We start from the raw sequence: 23,151 nt of genomic DNA on the forward strand, positions 1-23,151 counted from the left end.
GCTGTATAATGAATTTTCTGCCACCATTGTTTGGTCCACATTTTCTGTAAAGACACATCAGCAGTCTTCAAAATTCAGTTCTTTCATTAAAGGAGCGTGAAATTTCGTAATTCCGCGCTATGTTTGTAAGCATGGATAGCAATCCATTTTAAGCATATAAGCTTAGTTTTAAGAATTTCCTCGGTTTGCCTTATTATAATGGAAATTTACTATATGAATTATAAAAACAGGTACAGACCAAAAAAAACTTTCAATAATATTTTGGTTTAGTATTTATGGAGATCATAATTAACCATGTCAATACTAGGCCATATACTCTTAGGAGGAACAAAGAAAAATCCATCTGGAATTTTTGTTTTCTTATTCTATTATATTATAATAAGAATACAAATTTACATTGATAACATATTTATTAGCAATTATATGTCCATATTACAATGCTGCATTAAGAGCCTCCGCCTTTTGCTTCTGCTTTTCAGCTTTTCGTTCCTCTTTAACCTTTTCATCGTGAAGGCGCCTTTTCTTTCTTAATAACCATATATCTTGTTTCCTCTTTTCTTGACCGGCCTTCATGCTCTTGTACAAATTCCTGTGCTTCTTCCGAACTAATTTCTCTCTGAGCCTGTAAGCCTGCTTGTCTTCTATCTCTTTCTGGTAAGGATGCTCTTTGTGTGTGATACCAGTTTTGACAGCCATCTTCTTTTTCTGGAAATCAAAAACAATAAAATGTAGTCAAATGTTTTGTTTGTCAATCATTAAATTTTTGTAATAGTTTTTATATGTTTTCAGAATACCTTCATGAACATAGCAATCAACTATTTTTTTATTGATACATAAAATCATGTAAATTCTATTTAAAATAAATGATTTGATTTTTTGATATTTCTTCACATACATGTACAAACTTAATTATCTAACTTGAGTGTTGAAACTATGTCAAAGTTATTCTGATTCCAGAAAGGCTTGAATTAGAAATTATTTGGCATTAAAATACTTTTATTAAGAGACTAATGGACCTGACAGATGTTCTCCTGTAAATACTCTTATTGTAATTTTAATTCATTCTCAAATCCAATTGAACACACACAAATAAATTAAATTGGCCCGGCCATAGGAGATGAAACACTTTATTCTAAGTTTACATATCCTAGTCCTAGTGTACATATATTAAATTACTTTACCATTGTGCACCTTCTATTAAAATCTTACCTTTTCTTTAGATAATTTCTTTTTCTCGTCAACTTCTTCATCACCATTATCAGAAGCAGAGTCTTGAGCGACTTCAGCTTGATACTGCTTTGTGAGAATCTGCTCTTCTGTCTCAGATTCCTCATCACTCTTTTCCTCCTTGTCTTCATCACTTGCCTCTTCAATGTCTTCAGATTCATCATCATCATCACCTTTAATCAATGATCTACTTAGTCTTGTGCATTACAATAGAAACAGTTATATTAATTATCAAAGGTATGAAAAAGATTTAATTTTGTTGTTGGAAAAGATTGTGCAGAGGGACTGGTACCGGTACCTGACAAGAGGATGATCACCATCTTGTAGATGTAGAAAAAATATTTAAGCAGGGAAATGAGCCTACCCCATATATACACCTATTTCACTACTGTTTCCATGAATTTAGGGAAAGATTTATATTTAGTATGGATGTAATATTTAGTATGGATGTAATATTTAGTATCTCAAATCTTAATACCATATCCTACCCTTAGATTAAAAACAGTCACAATAATTTTCAGCTTTTTACTCACCAGGAGGCTTGTAATCGGGATCATTGAGAGCTCTTTGCTCTGGTGGTATGTAAACTTGGTCTTTTGTTTTGTCTATGAATGGTGACAGGTGAGGTGGCAAGGTTGCGCCCATAAGGTACTTATTTATGGGAAGTAAAGTTCTTGTATTTACACTGTCAAAAACCCATTGTGGCTGAACATAGTACCTTGATAAATACTGCTTGTCCATGCTTGGTCGGTCCACAATCTGATATGTTATTGACTCATCTGATTCATCAAATGTAGCCCCAACAAAGTGGTCACGGTCCCATGAAACTTCACCACCGAAACATCTAATAATGAAAACCAGTGGCTCTCTTGGTACTTCTCGATTGATGAAGAATTTTAAACCTTTGAATAGTGTCTTCAATACTTTAATCTGTTCTGCCTCCTTTCTGGCTTCTTCAATCTTGAGTGGATCTTGATCATCTGTCTCAAATACATCCATTTCAGGAACTTCTTCAACCTCATTTGACCCTACAACTTTAGCTAACGAAAGGTTCATAGCTGCAATCCTTTCAGACACATAAGCCTGCTCATCCACCAGGGCCTTTTCAGAATCAGAGTTAAAGCCAGCAGTCAATTTAGGAGGATATACCAAGTTAAGTGAATTGTAAAGTTTAAAATTGACAAATCCAAGCATTGTTATGTAAAACTCTACAAATGTTGACATTATTTTAAAGTCAACTTCATCTTTGCTTTGTGGCTGAAAATAAGAATAATAAAAAATTAATACTTCTATAATAATAAAAATCATTTTGTAGACTACATATAACAAATAGTACCTGGAATGAGAAATGATGAGGTACAATCCATGTTATTGTTTGTCCTTCTAATTCTGCTTGATAATAGTATCCCTTTACAGAGATAAATACTCTCCTAATAGCCTTTGCAACAATCAGTGCATGCATAAATTCAATTGTCAATCGTCTACAAAGCATAGACTGGTCTCTTGGCACCCTTTTTAATGAAGGAAATGTGCTGAACAAGAAGCATAGAGTAAGACAATCATCCAAATCCCTCAAGGCATCAACAAAAGTGGGATATCTTTCTTTTACAATATGGTCAATATTAATTTCAGGGTAGTCTCTGAAGTACTTTTTCACTTTGCCATATTCTCTCATTGATTTTGCACGACGAATTTTTTGTTGGAATACCTAAAAATCATATATGAACATAGATAGCTTAAAGGCTTATTAATGCAAGTACAATAATTTGATATATTAATTTAAATATTTAAGTACCTTTAACTCGCGGATCTTCCATATTATTGGTTCATGTAAAAGAAATTTTATATCTTTAGTATGATATAGAGTTTTAATGCCCCCAGCTCCTTTTTGAGCCCTTTTTCTGTTTCGAGGTTCACGAGGATATATTCCTTTTAAGATACAGATTCTCCTAAAATCTTTTAGAGTCAGTTGAAGTTTCTTTAATGCAGCCTTCCTGGTCATAAACTGCGCTCCCTCTCCAGATGAATACTAAAATGTGAATACAATAAAAGAAAATAAACTATTTGTCAGAGTAAAGACACTCAAATGGTTTATAAATTGATTTTTTATGAGAATTGCATAAGAAATAATAAAAACACGTGAACACGCTGTAATAGACACGTGTTTGGTTATGATTTGAAACTTACCTTCTTTTTCTTCTTAGAGACCATCGTGGATTTCTTTTAATTTATTATTGATGGTAAAATCTAAATTATTTTGTCAAATATGATATAAAAGTATTGAAACAAATATATTTTATTCACAAACTACGCATTTTCAAACTTTTACCATGCTTATTTTGACTTAAGTAAATGACAATACTTATCGAGATTTTCATTCGAGTCTGAGTTTTGACATTGACATGACAACAATGAACAGCGTAGTATTGATTGACATAATATTTAATCTTGTCTGTGGTTTGCAATTCATTATTAGGAGGAATCAATATTTAGTAATGAAGATGAATTAATAAATAGTAATGAAGTTTTTTGGACTTGCGGCGAAATAAAAAATGAAACTTCTTTAAATTTAAACTATTGTCCATTGACTAGGTTTAAGCACTTTAATTAATTTATTAGTCTGTTAGTTGTTTTTACCTAAAAGCATGGGTTCAACCCATTCGAAAGTCGATTGTGGAAAGAGCATATTAAAAAAAATCTTATTTAAAAATCTGCATTACAATGTAAAAATCAGATGAGAATAAAGTATATAGATATAAATTGTTAGAAAAAAGAAGTTTAAAATATAAAACAAAATTTAATTAAACTGGTTTAACTTCACAGACACACTCCCCTGTGTGGAGCGCGCGCAATCACGACGCAATACTTACAAGTGTAGGATAGTATTCGTAATTCTTTATTCAATTATTATTTGTAGGGCAAGTGAAACAAAATCACAAATTCTTGTACTTCTATAAACCAGTTGTAAAAACGTAGGCAAAATGAATACCGCAAACCGTATATTACCTAAATGCAACATATTGAACATTAAATAAGATTTGCTCCTTATATATCCATATACGTTCGTTCCACTGATGAAAATAACGGAATAGTGCGAATGAAATGAGTTTCTCCTTTTAGAGAGGAGAATTATTTAATTATTTTCCAATTATTTAAAAGAACATAGTATCTTCTTCTAGAAATGACTCTAGTTATTCGAGTTTCGAGGTATTGCTAATTACATTATTGCATAAGAATTATTTTTTGTATTGTATTTAAAGTTATTAATTTCTGGATTGTATTTAAAGTTATTATTTTTATGCTTATGTGTAAATATCTATATCTTATTATATCTAACAAAATAAGTTTTGAAAACGTAGAACCTACCACGGGACTGTTTATAAACAAACAATATTTTTTATTTTTTTAATAAAAATAATAATTTACGTACAGATAACTAAAATTAATTTATAAATAAAATTTACACACCATCCTTTGTAGTTGTTTTGGAGTTTTCCGATGAGCTGATTTGGTTTGCCCAAGCTCTAGGGTCGAACATCACGTACTGGAATGGATAGGCATAAGCATGGGGCCATGCAGTTGGTTGCGCTTTAACAGCCTCTTGATTGCCCTCCTTCTGAGTGTAGGCATTAGCTATAGCAGATAACATCTGAGGATAGAAGTACTGGAACGGAGAATAATATGGAGCTGGGTGCGCGCATGGTGTGCTTTTCTCATCTGATGTTGGAACATGGTACACACTCTTTTCGGTTTCCGTAGGCAGGGCCTGCGCGAATTGAATTGGTGTTGTCAAAACTGCTCGCTTTTGAGGAGGAACTTCATCAGAATCCCTGGACGTAAACGATAGAGGCAATTGATGGTTTTCAGAAGCAGACGCTAGAAAGTTAATTGGCTGGTCCGTGAGCCATTGAGAGTTGACACCATTATCTTCGGTGGCAGCTACGTATAAGTCCCCCGTTGTCCCATCAACTGAAGGTTTGACATAAAGGCCGTGAACTGGTTGAAGATTGCTCGGAGTCTCCCAGACGACGCCGCATTGTACAAAGGTTACAATAAAGGTTGAAAAAAGGATAAAACTGCGTTTAGCCATCTTTGCTCATTAAAGTGGAGGCGGAAATTAACGGTGGACAATTAAATGGCATTTTATATATGTCCAAGATTATATAAAGTTGATGAAGATCCAAGATAAGACTTATAGATAATTAAGACGAAAGTTTGAGTTAAGACACGTTTTTGTTATAATTTCATTGATTGTCACGTTGGTAAGATAAAATAAGTTTTCTAGACTGTAGAAAGTGTTAATTTACCTCTCTTACTCAGGAATTTCTTTAATGGTTCTGGAAATGGACTCTCGTACGAAAAAAACTAGAATTTGAAATTCGTCATACTTTTTTAGATCCCACCCACACCCACATAAATAAGTAGTAGAGGTCGTATCGGGTTGGAAATTATACAACTTTTAATAGCATTTTTCATAAAACAATTACAGCCCAACTAAATCTATACTTATAACACAGACAAAATTAACTGTTTGTTTAACTCAAAAACTATATAACCGATTTTCTTAACCTACATAGTAATAGTAAAAATTACTAATAAGACAATTTAAAAAAAATAAAAAGGTTGGTCCCTGTTTGTGCCTTTAACGCTGGCAGCATTTCCTTGTATTGCGATACTTAAGCCGCCTTTCTACTAGTCAACAATTGACGCGCAACAAAGTCACCGCGGAACGATGCTCTTTAAACAAACAACAAGCCGCGCGTCATGTTGGACGCCAGCTGACAACGTCACGCGCTGTTGGGCAGCGTTGCCGTACATGTTGAGCGTCACGTGTCGCGCGCCTAATGTTGCCTAATGGCAACGCGGCTTTATTCTTTAAGCGAGATAGGCGTCAACTTAAACCCAAAAGGGTACAAAATCTAAGTTGGAAGACAGACTCTTATATGTGAGCCCTTTATACGCTTGCTCTGCGGCCGCCCTTTTTTGTTTATCTGTGGTATCTGTGGAGGTGAGACGGGCTAAAGTCCACAAAAGTAGCTTTCTGTAATTATAGTGTGGAACCTAATAAGTTTTGAAATTCAGATTTACAAGATATCAGAGGATCATCCCACCTTCTTTCAAATCTCTTTCAATTGTACATCTGTTTATTGAATTGTTATGTTTAGGTTTTAATAAACATTAATTAAATATAACGAAGTCCGAAGCGAAGGGATACTTTTATACGTTTATTGTAACGTGTAATGTTACATTATAACATAATATTAATAAATTCGATTTATATCTAAGTTTTATTACCATAACGGACTATGCAAATGTATTGTATACTGCAATGTTATTTCGTGATTTTCACGCTTATTCAATATGAGTGTTTTACAACATCCCAGTGTTTGTTAGACAACGAAGAGTTCTCTCTTTGTGGCTGGAAATGTCCAGTGACGTGTATTAATTTCAAATTACTTAAGGAGTCGTTAACATCGTTATGCCCCGAAAAGTGGGAATGTTCTGTTGGATGTCGGTGCTCAGCTGGTTACGTGCGTGATGAATATAGCAAGCATTGTGTAATGATTCAGGATTGTCCTGGTATGTTGATAACATGTTTTAACGGAATAATATACTTGACTTTTCTACTTCGGGTGCCACTTTATTTCTAAAGGCTGGCTGTTAACTTGAATTGCCGGGGGCTCTTTAAGAAACAGCTCTTCAGCGGATGTGATGCCGGACCACACGATCCGCAACCATGACTCGAGCCGGTCTCTTGCCTTGAATTTTGCCCATCATTTTTTATTCACCCTGGCACCATAATACTTGGACATGGCAGGTAAACCAATAGGTTGATAGCTATTTATTATATAATATAATTAATTTTCTATCTCCAACACGTAAATATACAGTATGTACAATATTCTTAAAATACAAGTAATAATAATAATAGTTCCAAATTGATAATTAGAATTAAAATAAATTAAAAAAAATTGGTCCCTATGGACGTTTAACGCTGGCAGCATTTCCTCGCTGTATAATAAATATGAAATAAATTACTTTTCAAATGTATATCAAAATAAAATATATATTATACTATGTTACATATAGAAGTTTACTCTGCATTCTAGGTATGTAAGCAAATTAAGCAATAGGTTTTTAGGTCGTTGTTGAATTCTATGAAAGTATTGTGCAACACAATTATGGAACCTGAAAAATTTTCAATGTACTTTTCGGTATTAGATTTGATACAAGGTTGATATTTAGGACCTGTTGACCTAGTGACTTGAGCGTGCGCCGTTTATGCTTGGGGTCGCAGGTTTGTATTGACTTTTCTTTCTACGGGCGCATTTAACAGCCTACGGTGAAGGAAAACACCGTAAGGACATGTTTTGTTAAAAGAGAAAGTGCTGTAGACCACACTGGGATTTCCTGTGTCGTTGGCAGTCTCTTCTATTTGACTTAATAACGGCACTAGACGTAATAATTATTTTAACACTCACAATTTATAATTAAACTATTGTTACGCAATACGAATACTTTTCGTTTCGGCATAGGACATTGAGATGTTGTTTAAGATTGTTATAGCCCGGTCAATTTAGACATTCGAAGGTACATAGAGTCCCAAGAAGCTGAAAATCAGTATAATTTTTCAAAACATAAAATAGTTCCCCATCATTCCCGTGTATGGAATTTTTTTTATTCAATGTCAAAGGTATATATGAGTTTTTTTGCGATTTCCAGCAAACGGTAAGTTTTACCATAAAAGTACTATATTTATATAAATGTAGATCATAAAAATAGCTATAAAATGTATCAATACTTTTTCCTACGAGCTACAGTTTCTGAGATATTTTAAAAACTTTTCGATTCGATTCAAAAAGTTATAAAAGTTGTTATCGTCATAATATGCACACATAAGTCTGCCATTTACGATTGTTTTGAGCGTATGTTTATTTTTCGTAAGAACTAACTGAATAAGAATTTTGATTTATTTATCGACTCCAATGCCGGATTTTGAGGTGTGTAGGACTCGGGGCAATAGAGGAGTGGAGGACCCAGGTTCCAAATTACTCTAGAACTATAAAGGTAAAATTTCTTCAGTCGAGTTTTCCAATAAATTATTAATTGCGAATAATATTGAAAAAATGATGAATAAAAGATGAATGTTTGGTAATTCATTGAATCAGGCGTTACTTTGTGGATATCCAAATCCAATCCATATGTATGTATAATATATAGACAATATGTATAAAATTTGAAGATCAAAAGGAAAGAGTGGGATCACGGAACGAATCCAATCCAAGCTGCGGGCGAGTATCACTCAGTCATTGAGCTATTGGAATATATTCCTCAAGATGAGTGGAAATTGCAAGTGCTTATCAGGGCCAATTGACATTAAAAAATATAAAGTAAAACATTTTAATGTTAAATAATAAAATGGCTTGTTCAAGTTAAGTTTTACATAAGTTCACCTATTTTTGTATCAAATCTAAATTGACAAAAATAATGATTGAATTGCAATTCACAGTAACACAATCCTTATACTAACAAAAATTGCAGTCATGTATAAATAATAAGCACATTAAATTTGCACTTAGTACACAATAAGTTATCATGAAGGTTGTGTCTTTTGGTTTGTTGCTTATCACCGTGGTAGCGGGAGCGCCCACGATCATCAATTCGATCCCTAACTACATCACCGAGAGGCAACTGTTGGATCAATTACGTTATAAAAGAAAAATTACGCCTGGATATGGCGTTGGAATGCAGATGGGCGTGGGTTCACCAATTGCATTGTCATCTCACATTTCCTCATACCTACCATACCAATGGAACATGCGACCATACATGAACCCGTATGGCTACTCGAACTTCGGCTACCAATCACTGTATGGATGTGGACGGGGCCTTCTAAGATCTGAGGACCAGAACGACCAAGAAGAGCAAGAGCATTCGCCGAACAGGCATTCAGAAATATCACCGTCAAACTTGGCAAGTGTTGGGCAGCTTGTCACAACTCCAGGTGGACCAGCGTATGGTGTATTCCCTAATGTTCCAAGCAACGACTGCAATGTGCCCCTGCTTTTCAGCTGTGCCCCGACCATCGTTCCGGGGAAGGTATCGCGGGGATCTTCGCCGATATATGGTCTGCCAGGTTTCAACGGATTCCGTGATGTAGATTATGGGGTAGATCCTCATATGCAAGAGCACACAGTCCATGAAAATACTGCTATGGGTGACGCGAGCCACGTTGTGAAAGATTAATGTTCTATTATCATAGTTTTTATCATAATTGTAATAGCTATATTAATAAACTATTAAATTAAAATAATATAATGTTGTTTTATTTGATTTAAAAATATTATTATTTATTTTATGAATATATCATTTATTTTCCATCTGAACCTATCCTACCTGTTATCGTACAATTTATAAGATACATTCTAATCCTTTTTCTAGTTATCTAATAATATAGAGATATTAGTAAAAATACATGGACAGCTATTAAAATTTTAGTCTTGAAATATATATATCAATCAAAAAAGTATACCAAGTTATTTAGGTTGTGATTATTGTAGGGTGTGATTAATGTTAAGGATACTCAAATACTTTATTTTAAATTTTCTTAAATTCAGTCGGTTTTTAGATTTATTAACTAATTAATTTTCTTACAATACTGGGCTACCTCTTGTGACAGCTTTGTCACATAGATTAGTATAATACGTTACAGTACTTATATAATATTACTGTTTGTTAGAATATAGTAAGATATACTGATTAATTGTGTCCCCAAGGGAGTCGGTACGGAATAACTTTAAGGAATTAAATATATATATTAAATCTATCTATCACTATTCTTGAAGCCTTGTATGTACAAAAAAATAGAAACGATTTTAAAAGAAATGCTGACATTCACCAGTATAATACTCGAAAGAGAACTAATCTAAGCGTACCAATCAGGCTCCAGAAGATAAAACACTCCTTATATGAAAATAGTATACAACAAACTCCTAAGCGAAATTATAGAATTATCACAGAATAAATTCAATGCCTTCGTTAAACGTTAATTAATCAATAATTTTATAAATTTGACACAATTTAAATGATAATATTTGGGATTGATTTGCTCCAGTTGAAACAATTTGTATGACTTAATACTTGGCGATTAAAAAGAGTGGCGGAAAGTTTCTTGCCAGTTCTTCTTGCCCGCTCTACGCCTTTGTCTTGCGAACTGGTACTAAATGTAAATAAATTTAGAATCAATTTAAGTTCTTTTCTGTTGACATTCATAAGTATACCTGTTTACCTATATGAATAAAGTTTTTTGACTTTAATTTTGAAGAATAAATAAATAGTATTGGTGTCCGTAAAACACAAAACCATGAAGCCTCCTTTTCAATAAAGTTTAGTTGTACAATTAGAGATTACACCTGATTGAGGTAACTGTTTAATTCTCGTTCACAAGAGATCGAAATGCTGTATTCGCATGAACGATTATAACACACCAGTGGCGCTACAAGCTTTTTAGGTCAGATCTGTTTCATGATCGTTTGTCAATCTAATAGGCAAGTAGGTAATCAACCTCCTGTGCCTGACGCTGGCTCGCTTTTAAGGCAAGCTGGTTTCTTCACGATGCTTTCCTTCACCGATCGAGTGAATATTAAATGCACATAGAAAGAAACTCTATTGGTGTAAAGCCGAGAACCAAACCTATGACTCAATGATAGTAATAGTAGTAGCAAGAGTTGTAGCCACTGCTCTGAAGGATTATAAACATAAAATAATTCGTGACGGAGTCCACAACAATTTACCAAATATTCTATGAATCTCTTTAGAAATTAGGGCAACAACAATTATCTTGATTTGACAAACAATTTTTATAAAGTTTTTGATATAGTAGGAGTATATACTATCTATTTTAGACCGTAAAAGAAATATCTTTAGTATCAAAATATATAAAACTAAACCATGAACCATATCCTTATTAGGATTATTATTATAGATTTTTTAGTATATGTTTTAATCTTCAATCGACCACAAATGCTGCACGAAAAAGTTACTGGTTAGGGAAGGTACATCAACTAATCGTTTAACATTTTATGTAGAAATAAAACGCACGGAATCTTTTCATTTTTAATTGATTATGAAAAATTATTAATTTGAAAATTACGTCTGAATTATGTAGTTATAAAGGAATAAATAAACATTATTTTACTTCATAAGTTCCCTTTAAGACAAGTAGACGATCAGCCTTCTGTGTCTGACACAAGTCGTCGACTACATACATACCAGATCCTTAGGGGTTATCTCCACAGTACAAGCTTGTATTAAGTTTGCTCGTGATATCGTGTTTAAGTTTAAGTTAAGTCGTGAAATCAATATCAGGGAATTGAAATCACGACCTCAGAATTGAGAGTAGCATACGATCTACGACTGTAACTCATATTTAGGAATCGTACATTAAGACTTAAGTGTAAATAACGCCTTAAATTCAAAAACGAGGCGTAGAGCTGACTACAGTAGTAAAGATATATGGGAACTGTAATTGTCATAGGTCGTGCTCTCTTTTGTCAATCTAACCCGATTATAAGCGCTTTAGTAGTATCTCTATTATTGTTCTAGCTAAGTATGAAGGTTTGCGACGCGTACGTTTCAGTAATTAGTCAGTAATTTAGTCAATAATTCAGTAATTTTTTAGAACAAAGGGCAAACGCCCTTTGTTCTAAAAAATCCTTAAGTATGTATTATGTTGTAGATAAATCATATTTTGAGTTGATTTTGATATCTCTCACTCACTGATGAGGTGTCAAACGAACGATTGCTTCTTGGCACTAGATTTCTGTATGTATTTCCTTTATATATTTTTCCTTAATTTTATTAAATAAACCTAGTGTAATAATCATACTTCAAACACAAAGAAATTTCTGTTGGGTTATTTTAATTGTATTTATTATTATTAATATGTAACCCTTATTAGCTAACACACATTTTTGTAGCTAATAATCGCATTGTTTCACAGCTGGGGTTCCAACAAACGACTTGAACCACATCAATTTATAACCAATACAGATAGCAGCTATGGGTACATGTGAAGTACCTTTAATAATGAATTGTTAAAGAAATATAAGTTTGAATATATTTTAAAGGGAAATTATTATTATCTACGTAACTATATTCGTTCTTTATTAGCTGAATCAGTGTTGGAATTTGCTGAATTCGCGTGCCCTCTTTACAACACGTACCTGCTTACGTGATTGTATGAAAAACAATTATGTTCAATTTCTTTTTATTACTATGAATCAATTTATTTTTAATTATTACATTTTTAGTTATAAAGCCTGGGTTTGGGCCTTAGATTTCTGTATCCTTTCTTTGTTCGTCTTAGGCCTATAACAAGTCGTCAATTTTTGGGTCCAAGACATGCTGAAAGACGATGTTTTCCTTTGCCATATGATTGTATTAATGGGTGCAAGGGGTTTGAACTCATGATCTCAGGGTATAGAGCCTAACACTAGACTCGTCTTGGTCAAAAGTGTATGTTATCTGTTCATACATTGATGTTTATTTACAACACACAAATTTACAATATTCTTAACCTACATAGTAATAATAATAATAATTTAAAATTGATAAATATAAAATTAAATAGTTGGGTCCTTGTGTCAGTGTACCTTAAAAGCTAGTATATTAGTATTTCAAATTAGTAGTATTTTAAAGCACCAGCTCTGTGGCCACCGGTACTTCTCTCTTCTTTCAGGCTCCAACTTAAATTTTACCTTAAGAAACTTATTATATTCCGCCTGCCCTTTGTCTGCCTTTGAGCTTGAGGACAAAAGTGAGACGGGGCTAACGTGTCCACACGAGTACCATCCCATACCAAAGCCCGTCCCATCCTCCAAGGGATCGAACACATCCTACCCGGCCGCTTGCCATTGTTTCTAGTGAGGCCTGTTGGTTAGTTGGTTGGTTGGAGAGCCCTTGGCTAACTATAACTGAAGCCCTTGGCTAGAATTTTATTTCGATAGCGGTTCGATTGGCAAACTGTTTTCAATTTCTAAAGAAAACTACTGAAATTTGTACGTAACAATATCGTTTGTGGGTGGCTAACTTTTAATGGGTCCGATTTGGTACTTACTGAATTCTTTATTCATAAAAGATTACAGGTTACATATTAATAATAATAAATACAATTAAAATAACCCAACAGAAATTTCTTTGTGTTTGAAGTATGATTAAATACAATTAGTAAGAAATATTAATCACAGTTATTTTCACAGTTAATTTCTTTACTTATAATGTCTATCTTAGCAATAATTTGTAATTAATTTACAAAATAAATCAATATGTCACTAAAAAAATACACTTCACCGAAATTAAGTTATTATAACTTTCTTTGTCTCTATATACAATTGTTGTACATTGTCTATACAATTATGTAACAGAGATAAATATGATGATACATGACAAAATCCCGTGTAAAAAATATTTTGATATATTTAGCTCCCAGAAACGACTAAGAATCTTATATTCAATCGTATGTTATACTGATATATAAAATTGAGAAAAGAAAAATATCGAGTCTTAAGTTAAACTTAGGTCTGACTCCCATACGTCAAAATCTATTTGGGTTTTAATATACGGGAGTATTTTACGACACATATCCTTGACAATTGTTTAAATACACTTCGATAATAAATTCTGAAGAATCAGTATCTCATCATCAGTATCAGAGCAACATATCAAATATGTTACTTGTTACTATTTTTCTTAGGAGATAAATAGCTGATTTGACGACGTAATACGACGACACATAATTAAAATAATAAATGAATTGTATTTAATTGTGATCCAATTTTTTAATTAAATATGAAAGAAATACGCGAAAAAATAAGCTAAAATTACACATAATAAATGAACCAGGTTTAGTTAGCAAACATTTGTACAAGTGCACTGTGGAGTCCTTTGATTTTCTTATTTAGTGATTACGTCAACTGTAACTATTTACTTTTTTTACACATATTACCCAATTTATTTTTTTTACATTATCTATGCTTGAAAACGTAGTAAACCCTTCGATGTCGTTATTATATATTTTGACTGTACCTATCTATAAAATTTTACTTAGATAAGGCTTATTTTATTTATAATATAATATTGTTTAATACAAATATATATTCGGTGCCATAAATGTTACTGTAATTAATTGTCATATATATCATGGCTTTGTGATCATTGGCCTTATATGGCGTATAATCTAGAGATCCGATATAATAATGTTTTTCTAGAAATAATAATCCAGTGGCGTTAGTCCCCAATATGGGTCTTGACATCAGGTTGCATCCGCTTCTTTGATCAATTATTTAATAGACAAGTGTCTATTAAATAGGTGATTAGTCTGCCTTGTTTGTGATGATTTCCTTCCCCGTACCAGCGAGTCCTAGATAGAACATAGACAGAAAGTTTATTGGTGCACAAGCGGGGATCGAACCTCTGACATAAATTATGAGAGTCGATGAGGCCTCTTGGCCAATTCTATTCCTTTGATGGGCACAATCATTTTCTACATTCACCCCTTTAAGAAAAGAAGTCTGCCAAAAATCTGCTAAATTAGCGACGTTATATTGCACATTATTTAAAAGTAATTTCGAATCAGTCCTGCTTGAGAGGATCAGGATTTATCTGTCTATGTCATATTTAATTAATTAAAGTTCATCTCTTACAAAATTGATAATAATATTAAATGTTATAAGGGTGGTTATACATACGTTACAAGAGTAATGTTAAATATCATAAGTCTGTGTTAAATATTTAATCGATAAATTCAATTAGCATAAAAAAAAATAGATTTAGATTAGATTCATTTTGTGTGCCAAGAGATTATTTTATACATGTTCTGATTTATAAGTGTAATGTATTTAAATTGTATCTTAAACATACAATAATTAATATATATTTCTGGTGTATAAATGCCCTAATTTCGGAAAACGTTTAGCGAAGCAAATCTTTACTAACCCATACGTTTCTTTTTAATGAATTAAATCACGTTCAGTAATAATTGTAACGTTTCCATATTAAGGAATTTTAAATATAAATACCAATGTCCATCGAAGCTGCATCATTCACAACGACGACCCACAATGAAGAGAATCATAGTGTTATCTGCATTGGCGACTATCGCTATTGCAGTACCAGTGTGGGAAAATGGCATCAAGCAGGACCCTCAGCACAACACGATTCACAAACCCATCAAACGCGAAAGGAAGTCCACCATTCAAGAATCTCCAGCTGAGCTGTCATTAGGCAACGATGGGTCATCTCTAACTGGTATCTCCAAGGACCCACTCAATCACAAAACACATGGTTTTAGAAAACCGGTAATAGTGAAGAAGAAATTCGGGTACCAAATCTTTAGAGACTCTGATGAGGAACTCGCCCAAGCTCAGCCCCGTGAAAACTGCAGAAGGCAATTCAGATTCAAGCTCTGCGATGAAAGTGATGAAACTGCTGTGAACAACATGAGAGCAATCAATACTGAGAATGGTGAGGAGAGAGATGTTCAGCATAGCTTAAAAATGGCTAAGGAAGCAGTTGAAATATTGCAAAGGGATCTACAAAAGATCGAAGAAAGCACAAAAACCATGCACAAAAATCTTTTGGAAGAAGGCACTGAAGAAAAATTACACAGGAACATTGAACATGTTAAGGAAGCATCTCAATTATTAAATCAAAATATTGGAAACCTGGATGCTCTCGCTTTAAAAGCAATATCGTCCAAAGAAATAAACTTCGAGAAGACCGAGTCAAACCTAGAAGAATCCAGAATGGCTCAGTGGAAGGAGGCAATTGAAAATATTCAAAAGAATGTTGAAATTGTAAAAAACATAGAGGACACATTCAAAAGTGCGGAGCTTAGCCATGCATTATCTGGTGAGGATCTAGATGTATCGAATAAAAAACATATAGAAAAGTTAGATACGACACATCATACATTAGAAAAGAATCAAAAATCAAGAGCAAACACGGAAGCAAACATAGAAGGAAAATTAGAAGATATTCATCATAAGAATGCTGAAGTGGAATCTGATATGGAATCATATGCCACTGAAGCCAAACAAACACATGCTGGTCTTCATAGTGATAGTTTGAAACTTGACACTGTCAGAAACTGGGACATAACTGAAAATGTAAGACATGCTGATATTAATGCCAAGCAAGAGAAGAGTAACCTTCAAGAGTTTAACAGCGAGTCATCACAACACAAATTGGTAGAAGAAAAATCTTTAGAAACATTGAATAAAGAAGAAAAATCTGTCCAACATACTGATGCAGATAATTTTCAAGACAGAAAAGAAACGAAAAAGACAGACATGATCGACGAACTAGAAAAAAATACCCATACTAAGATTCAGCATGAAAAAACTATCAACACTGAAAATAACGAAAAATTGTTAGAAAGATCCAATGACTTCAATGCCATTGAAGAGGTTAGAAAACATAACATGCAAGATGAAACAATTTTAAAATCTGCAGAAGACAAAAATACTATGGGAAAAACTAGCGAATCAATTATCGCTACTATAGACGATAAGCATTTGAAAAACAAAGTAGGAAACCAAGATAACGATGCTGAAGCATCGGAAAGTAGGAATTTTCTTACAGAGAATATGTTTACAGGCAAAGAATCTTTAAATAAAGATTCACTAGGTGTTGAACAAATTATGCACAATGAAAAGAAGTCTATTATAGAATCTAACTTAAATTTATTAAATGCAGATGCTATAATGCGTTCTGCAGGCGATGTTAACGAACACGTTACATCATTTAAGAATGCAGAATTAGGTGATGCTAGTCACTTTCAAATGCGAGAAGCTATAGAACTAACTTCTGATGATAATAAAGGAAAATCAGCTACTGAAAAAGAACATGAGATCAACACCATGACTCAAGCCGAAGACTTTAAAGAAATTGAGCGGTTACGTAGCGAAATGAAAACAGAGGATAGCAATGATAAAGCACATAAGACAGATTTTGAAAAGTCTGGTGCAGTCGAATCTACTAAAATACATGAACACGTTGATTCTAAGACAGGTGCAGAAAAGCAAATAAATCATAACAATGCGGTTTTTCAAAAGTCCGTTGACTTAAAAAATATTGAAGAAAAGAACAAAAATTTTGCAAAGGATCAAACTACATCACTTAAAAATAATAACGAAAAAATGTTGGATCTAGGAAATAATATGCGATTTGTTGATGAATATGGCGATCACAACTTACCAGTCAACGCCGCCGACTTAGGAAATGATTATCAACAGAGAATGTCAGAGATGGATTATTTTAATAATATGAATTCACAGCACGGTGCACAACTGGAGGCAGACAAAAATCTTGACTTCCATACATCCTCTCATATTAACCAAGGTATGTCCGAGTGGGACAGGAATCAGCAACACTTCCACTCCATGTTACGTCCACCACCTTTCATGCCCTGGATGCACGACCGACTGAGAAGTAACATCGACTCGCTTGGAAACCATCATGAAAACTTGGGAAATATGCAGATAGATCACCATCAACACGAACACCATTTAAACAATATGCACTCAGACGGACATCACCACCACCATCACCACGCAGTGCCAATGGGAAGATTCGTTAACAATATCCAAACAGGCATTAACCACGATTTACTGAATGGACCTATGATGAGAGAAAATATGTTGGAAACCGGAGGATCTATAGATTTAGATAGTTCAATGCAGCCAAGTATGAAAATAAACATGCGTGATGCAGCAGATCAAAATGGAATGAAGTGGAATTATCAACCAAGTGGAAAGTCTGGTTTTGGCTCAGGTACAGTTGGTGTATTCCCTAACGCCAATAGTGGATGTGGGATTCCACTGTTATTAAGTTGTTCACCATCTGTTGTATCAGGAAGTTTGGCGAAGCAGTCCTCTCTCGGGTTTCCCGGACACAATTTTCGGTCTGGAGATGACATGAGATTTTACACAAAGCGTGATGCTCAGGGAATAAATGAAATTAAACCGACAAATATTAAGAACTTCTCCGCTACTAGTTGAAATGGAATCTATGAACCGATGAAATACGGTCGATTGTTACACGGCAAGGACGAAACGCTTTCATTATTTGATTGTAAAAATAGTTTAAGTAATTATTGTATTTTAGCTGAAAACACATCACAAAGTTAATAAAGCATTTTAAAATATTTGGATTTTCTTATATTCATATTACTTTTAAATGATACTAAAAAGTATAGTTTACAATATTAACTACCTGTATGCAATAAAGTAGTTTTAGTATCAATCTTTAAGTAAACTTGTTTATTTCTTTCAAAACATATTTACTCAATCAATAACTTATATTTAGGGTTGGCCTAGTGGCTACAGTGGGCGACCCTTATCCCTGAGGTAGATCCCCGGCTGTGCATCAATGGACTTTCTTTCTATGTGCGCATTTAACATTTGCTCGAAGGGTGAAGGAGAAAAACCTGAGAAAAGCGGCTTGCCTTAGAACAAAAAAGTCGGCATGTGTCAGGCACAGGAGGCTGATCACCTACTTGCCTATCAGATTGACAAATAATCATGAAACGGATACCAAAATTTGAGAGAGAAATAGGTTGTAGCGCCATTGATTTATTTTATAATATATTTGATTAATACATATAATATTAGTAAATAACACTTTTATTCAACACAATTATGTTAAAAGTCTATCAATGCACAGAAAAGTAGCTAGTATTGTGTTACTAACACAAACTGCGCATCTGCATTTTTAAATAGTTCAACATACTTTTATAATATCTATTGTTCAGAAAAGATTCAACGAAGGAAGCGAGCATTACATATTTCTACATAAAATGCATAATTTGAAACTTATGAAAATCACAAGTTTCTTACTGGTTTTTGGGAGAATTCACACGTTGCCGTGGGACGTAAGAATAACGCAAAAAGAGAATATTGGAGATATTAATAAACAGACAAGAATCTTTTTAGAAAATTACAGAAACAATCATATTGGGAAGACGGGAAATATTCTATTTAATGAAGACAAATATTTATCGTCTATGTTTAATTACATTCCGATTCAGTATGAACCAGTCTTGTCCAATAAAAAAAATGTCATACATAGAATTGAAGATGCGAATGGAAATCGAAATGTAAGAACCATAAAAGATATACTTGGCATGTGGGGAGGTATATTCAATAATAATTTAATTAATAATATACTGCCAACAATGCCAGTTCCACTTCCTCGAAGTGAAGATTACAAGCAACAAAAGGATTCCAGCCTAGAAGAATGTGTGGTGCCCGTGTATCTGAGCTGTATTCCAAAAATAACCTATGGTCCAATAGGCTATAATGAAAATCTGTAAATTATTTGCAAATATTACATTAATAAAATTAAATGGTGTTGTATTTTTGTTTTTCAAACACACGTATGTATTTATTTAGTATTTTGAAATTGTTAGATACTTTTTTTCCTAACTTATGCAAGTTAAATATTAATGTGATCTTAATAAATAATAATAGAATTTTCAGCTTTAAAATAAATAAAAAACTAATTCATTCAAAGACAAATTAAATACAAAAATAATAATATCATAAAAAAATTCAATTCCGTGCCGATTTTCAAGATCAATCCAGAAACGTAACATGACGAGATCTCGTAGGATAATTAGAGACTAAGTGATGAGAAAAGTTAATCTCGGAGCGTCGAATACATCCACAGCGTTGATTTTTTTTTGATATTTGAAAATCCCAGTAATTATAAAAATGTCTTGAACGGCGACGAAATTTTCCATTTCCCTAGGAAATATCTATCGTACGGAAGGGACAATGAGCGTAAAGGGACAGTGTGTCATTCTTTTTCGATTTATTAGACGTTGTCACGGCAAAACCGATCGAGAGAGAATCTATAGAGTGTGGAGAAGGCAAGGGATAACTTTTTACAGTGCTTATAATAGCTTAATCACACTGAGTGTTAGAAGGAATTTTCAGCTAGGTAGAGGAGGTTTTCAGCTGACATAAGATGTGGCTTAACGGCTGACATAAGTTCTTTCCAAAATAACTCCTAAGAAGTAATTCTAGAAATAACTCTTTTGTCGTCACTGTAAATGCTTGTATTTAACCAATTCTTGAGTATGTTTCGTGATTTATATTACAACTGTTCAATTATTTAAATAATCGGTACAGTTGTAATGAATATGAGTAACTATAAATATTTTTCTTTCTCGTGTTTTCGAAACTTACCTGACATCTCGCGAGATTATAATTTCGAATAATCTCGAATTAACGATCTCGTCTTGACATTGCATTCACTAAATATCATCAAAGGAGGTTCAGTCGCGCGTTAAACCATAGACAAGAACGTGAGAATCCCATAGTCATTAACCAGGATTCTGTTGACCAATGAAATTAAACATTTCGTCTTGTCTTTTACATTCTCACCCAGTGTAATATATTTTTAGATAACATAGATTGCCCACCTGGAGAACTTATGGGTACAAATTTGCAATGCATCCGACGACGGAATATTATGGCAACGAAGTTCCAATGGGATTATTATGACCGACGTGTCGATTGAATTAATTACATTGTAAATTCTAATGTTTTTTTCATTATCATATTAATCCGATTATAAATTAACGTGGGCGTGTAACTAACAGAATTGTGGCATATCATATAGATTATTCGGCATAGCATGACATAGACATAACATTTATAACTAACAAAATACACACAGAAACACATAAAATAACAATAATCAAAAATAAAAAGCATAATAATAGAGAGATAACATTTTTTTTTTTAAATGTTTAATTGTGTAAATTGTGTGTGCTGTTGTTGTAATTGGCCCTGGCTTAGCATAATGCTGAGGAGCATAATGGAGAGGAGGAGTTCCACAGCGCTGGTCATTCTCAGAAAAATGAATGGTAGCGGCCTCATTAAAAGATTGGTGATTTGCGTAAGACAAGAATACTTAATTGAATTAATTTACAAAAAAATACCCACGTAATTGACTACGGCAGTTTCGTGTGTTTTTAATTTGATAATAATGATTAATTTCACGCTGTTCGTTTCTTAAAGAATACTAAGTTACTTAAGAAGAGTTATTAGTTAGTTATTATCGTGATTTATGTGTCTTTATACTTTCTATTTTTAATGTATCATCTTTTTAGTTTAGTTTGTTTATTTTTGTTCCTGTTTAGTTTTGTCTTAATAAATGTGTATAACATATATTTTTGCACTACTTGCCTATCTTATGTAATTTTATACATTTTTATTTTTTTCTTTACTCACAGTGGTTGCCTGGAAGAGATCGCTCGTAAGCGATAAGCCAGTTGCCCTCCTTTTGATTTAATTATGTTCAATTTTTTTTAATATAGTGTTGTATCAAAGTGTAAATAAATAAAGTACTTTTTGGCCATTCTTTCGATTGGCATCATAAAAGTAGGGATGTTTTTTTTACATGTAAGTCGGTTCGATTCCCAGACTAGGCAAGTATTTTTTAGAAAATATTTGAATGCAGAATTACTAACTTTTAAAAGTAACAAAAAGTCTTCTTTCAGTAAAATACCCTTATATATATTTAAGATACTTTCCCTTCATGTCCCATAACTTGGGACGCTCTGTATTTATTCACAACAAAATCAGTTAGTTTAGTTTTAGTACTATTTTGCAAGGCTGAGTAAAAACTACAAAACTACTCATCTCAAATAAACTTAATTGCAGCTCACTTCTAGAAAAATTGCCCATTATGCATAACTCATGTTCCTGCTAACAAGAGTCGAGGCCGTGCTTTGTTTCACGTTCCTCACACCAAGTATGCTATGGTATGCTCAGTTTTGTATCACGCAGTCCGGAGTTACCACGAGCAATATTCAAGCCTTGTTTCAGCTATCGCGGAATATGCTTAAAAGGAATATTAAGAAAAGCGCTAAATCACCTGCATCTTAAGCACACCCCACATACACACTCACTTTAACACCATGACACAACACAGCCGAATTAGGTATTAATTATTTTAATTGTATTAATAAAAAAAATGTAATAGTTTGTTTTTCTTCTGTAATATTTGAGCCTTTTTGTTCACATTATACACTCCATGTTGTTTTTTATTATATATAATATAAGTTAGCTGTAGGAGTACGACATAAATAAAGAAATAAAATAAAATAACACACACTTATCCTTGCTGGCCAAGGTAGAACGCGGCCTCAGCTTCCTGATTAGGTAAGTCGTCACATTTCTTTTATGCTAATTGACTTCGCTAGGTCTACCCTCTCCTTCCCATTAGCGTTCATTCAAAGCGAACCTGACTTATGGCACTATCCCAGCACATATTGCCGTGTCAGTTTCTCGGTTCGCATTGGAGAGCTGGAGCACTGAGGCGCGCCGGCCCGTAATAACAATTAGTTATGTAAACCATTAACATTAATGGATTACTTGGCTTGCGATAAAATGTGTCGTGTAAATTACAAAATCATGTTCTATATACATTTTCGTCATAAAATGAATGACTAAAAAAGCGATGGGCTTACGACATCAAGAAGGTCTGCGAAGAAATGGATGGTGGAATCAAGGAGCACGTCCAAACAGAACACACATCTGACTTGTATATTTTTTATAATATGGCAGCCAGTTTGGCTTTATTACTACTTATTATAGTAAGAAATATATATTTTTATATATGTTTTTTTGATAGAAGCAAAAGGGTTCAACAAATTATAATATAAAATGATAGACCCATTCATAAAAATATCGATGACCGCTACGAAAGATTTTTTATCAGGCAAATTATTTATCCTTTACGATAATATTTTATCTTTAAATAAACATTAGGAGAACAGTCTGTAAGACGTGGTTGTGCAATATAAACATTTGATTTGCGTCAATAAATTCCCAGAAAAAATACGTCGTTCTG

The 23,151-nt window shown here is 33.3% G+C and overlaps 2 protein-coding genes across 2 annotated transcripts; one reads left to right on the forward strand and one right to left on the reverse strand.

The window, feature by feature from the left end:
- Positions 1 to 346: 346 nt before the first annotated feature.
- On the reverse strand, positions 347 to 3,575 carry LOC123718370 (pescadillo homolog). The gene is made up of 6 exons (XM_045674779.1): positions 3,415 to 3,575; positions 3,023 to 3,256; positions 2,564 to 2,935; positions 1,761 to 2,484; positions 1,210 to 1,400; positions 347 to 705 (listed from the first exon to the last, which is right to left on the reverse strand). Exons 1-6 carry the CDS (start codon positions 3,436 to 3,438, stop codon positions 433 to 435), a joined length of 1,818 nt encoding a protein of 605 aa, XP_045530735.1. The 5' UTR covers positions 3,439 to 3,575; the 3' UTR covers positions 347 to 432.
- An 11,732-nt stretch (positions 3,576 to 15,307) lies between these two features.
- LOC123719560 lies at positions 15,308 to 18,433 on the forward strand. Its single transcript, XM_045676192.1, has one exon. It carries the CDS (start codon positions 15,348 to 15,350, stop codon positions 18,285 to 18,287), a length of 2,940 nt encoding a protein of 979 aa, XP_045532148.1. The 5' UTR covers positions 15,308 to 15,347; the 3' UTR covers positions 18,288 to 18,433.
- Positions 18,434 to 23,151: the final 4,718 nt, after the last annotated feature.

Source organism: Pieris brassicae, chromosome 2 (assembly GCF_905147105.1).
Source record: "Pieris brassicae chromosome 2, ilPieBrab1.1, whole genome shotgun sequence".
NCBI classification, from domain to species: domain Eukaryota; kingdom Metazoa; phylum Arthropoda; class Insecta; order Lepidoptera; family Pieridae; genus Pieris; species Pieris brassicae.

Excerpts from the sequence above, each read along its gene's own strand:
- LOC123718370 (XM_045674779.1), bottom strand. The coding sequence starts at position 3,438 with ATGGTCTCTAAGAAGAAAAAGAAG. Across the intron at positions 2,936-3,022 it reads GGAAGATCCGCGAGTTAAAG|GTATTCCAACAAAAAATTCG; the intron begins GTACTTAAATAT and ends TATGATTTTTAG. Across the intron at positions 1,401-1,760 it reads TCCCGATTACAAGCCTCCTG|GTGATGATGATGATGAATCT; the intron begins GTGAGTAAAAAG and ends CATTGATTAAAG.
- LOC123719560 (XM_045676192.1), top strand. The coding sequence starts at position 15,348 with ATGAAGAGAATCATAGTGTTATCTGCATTGGCGACTATCGCTATTGCA.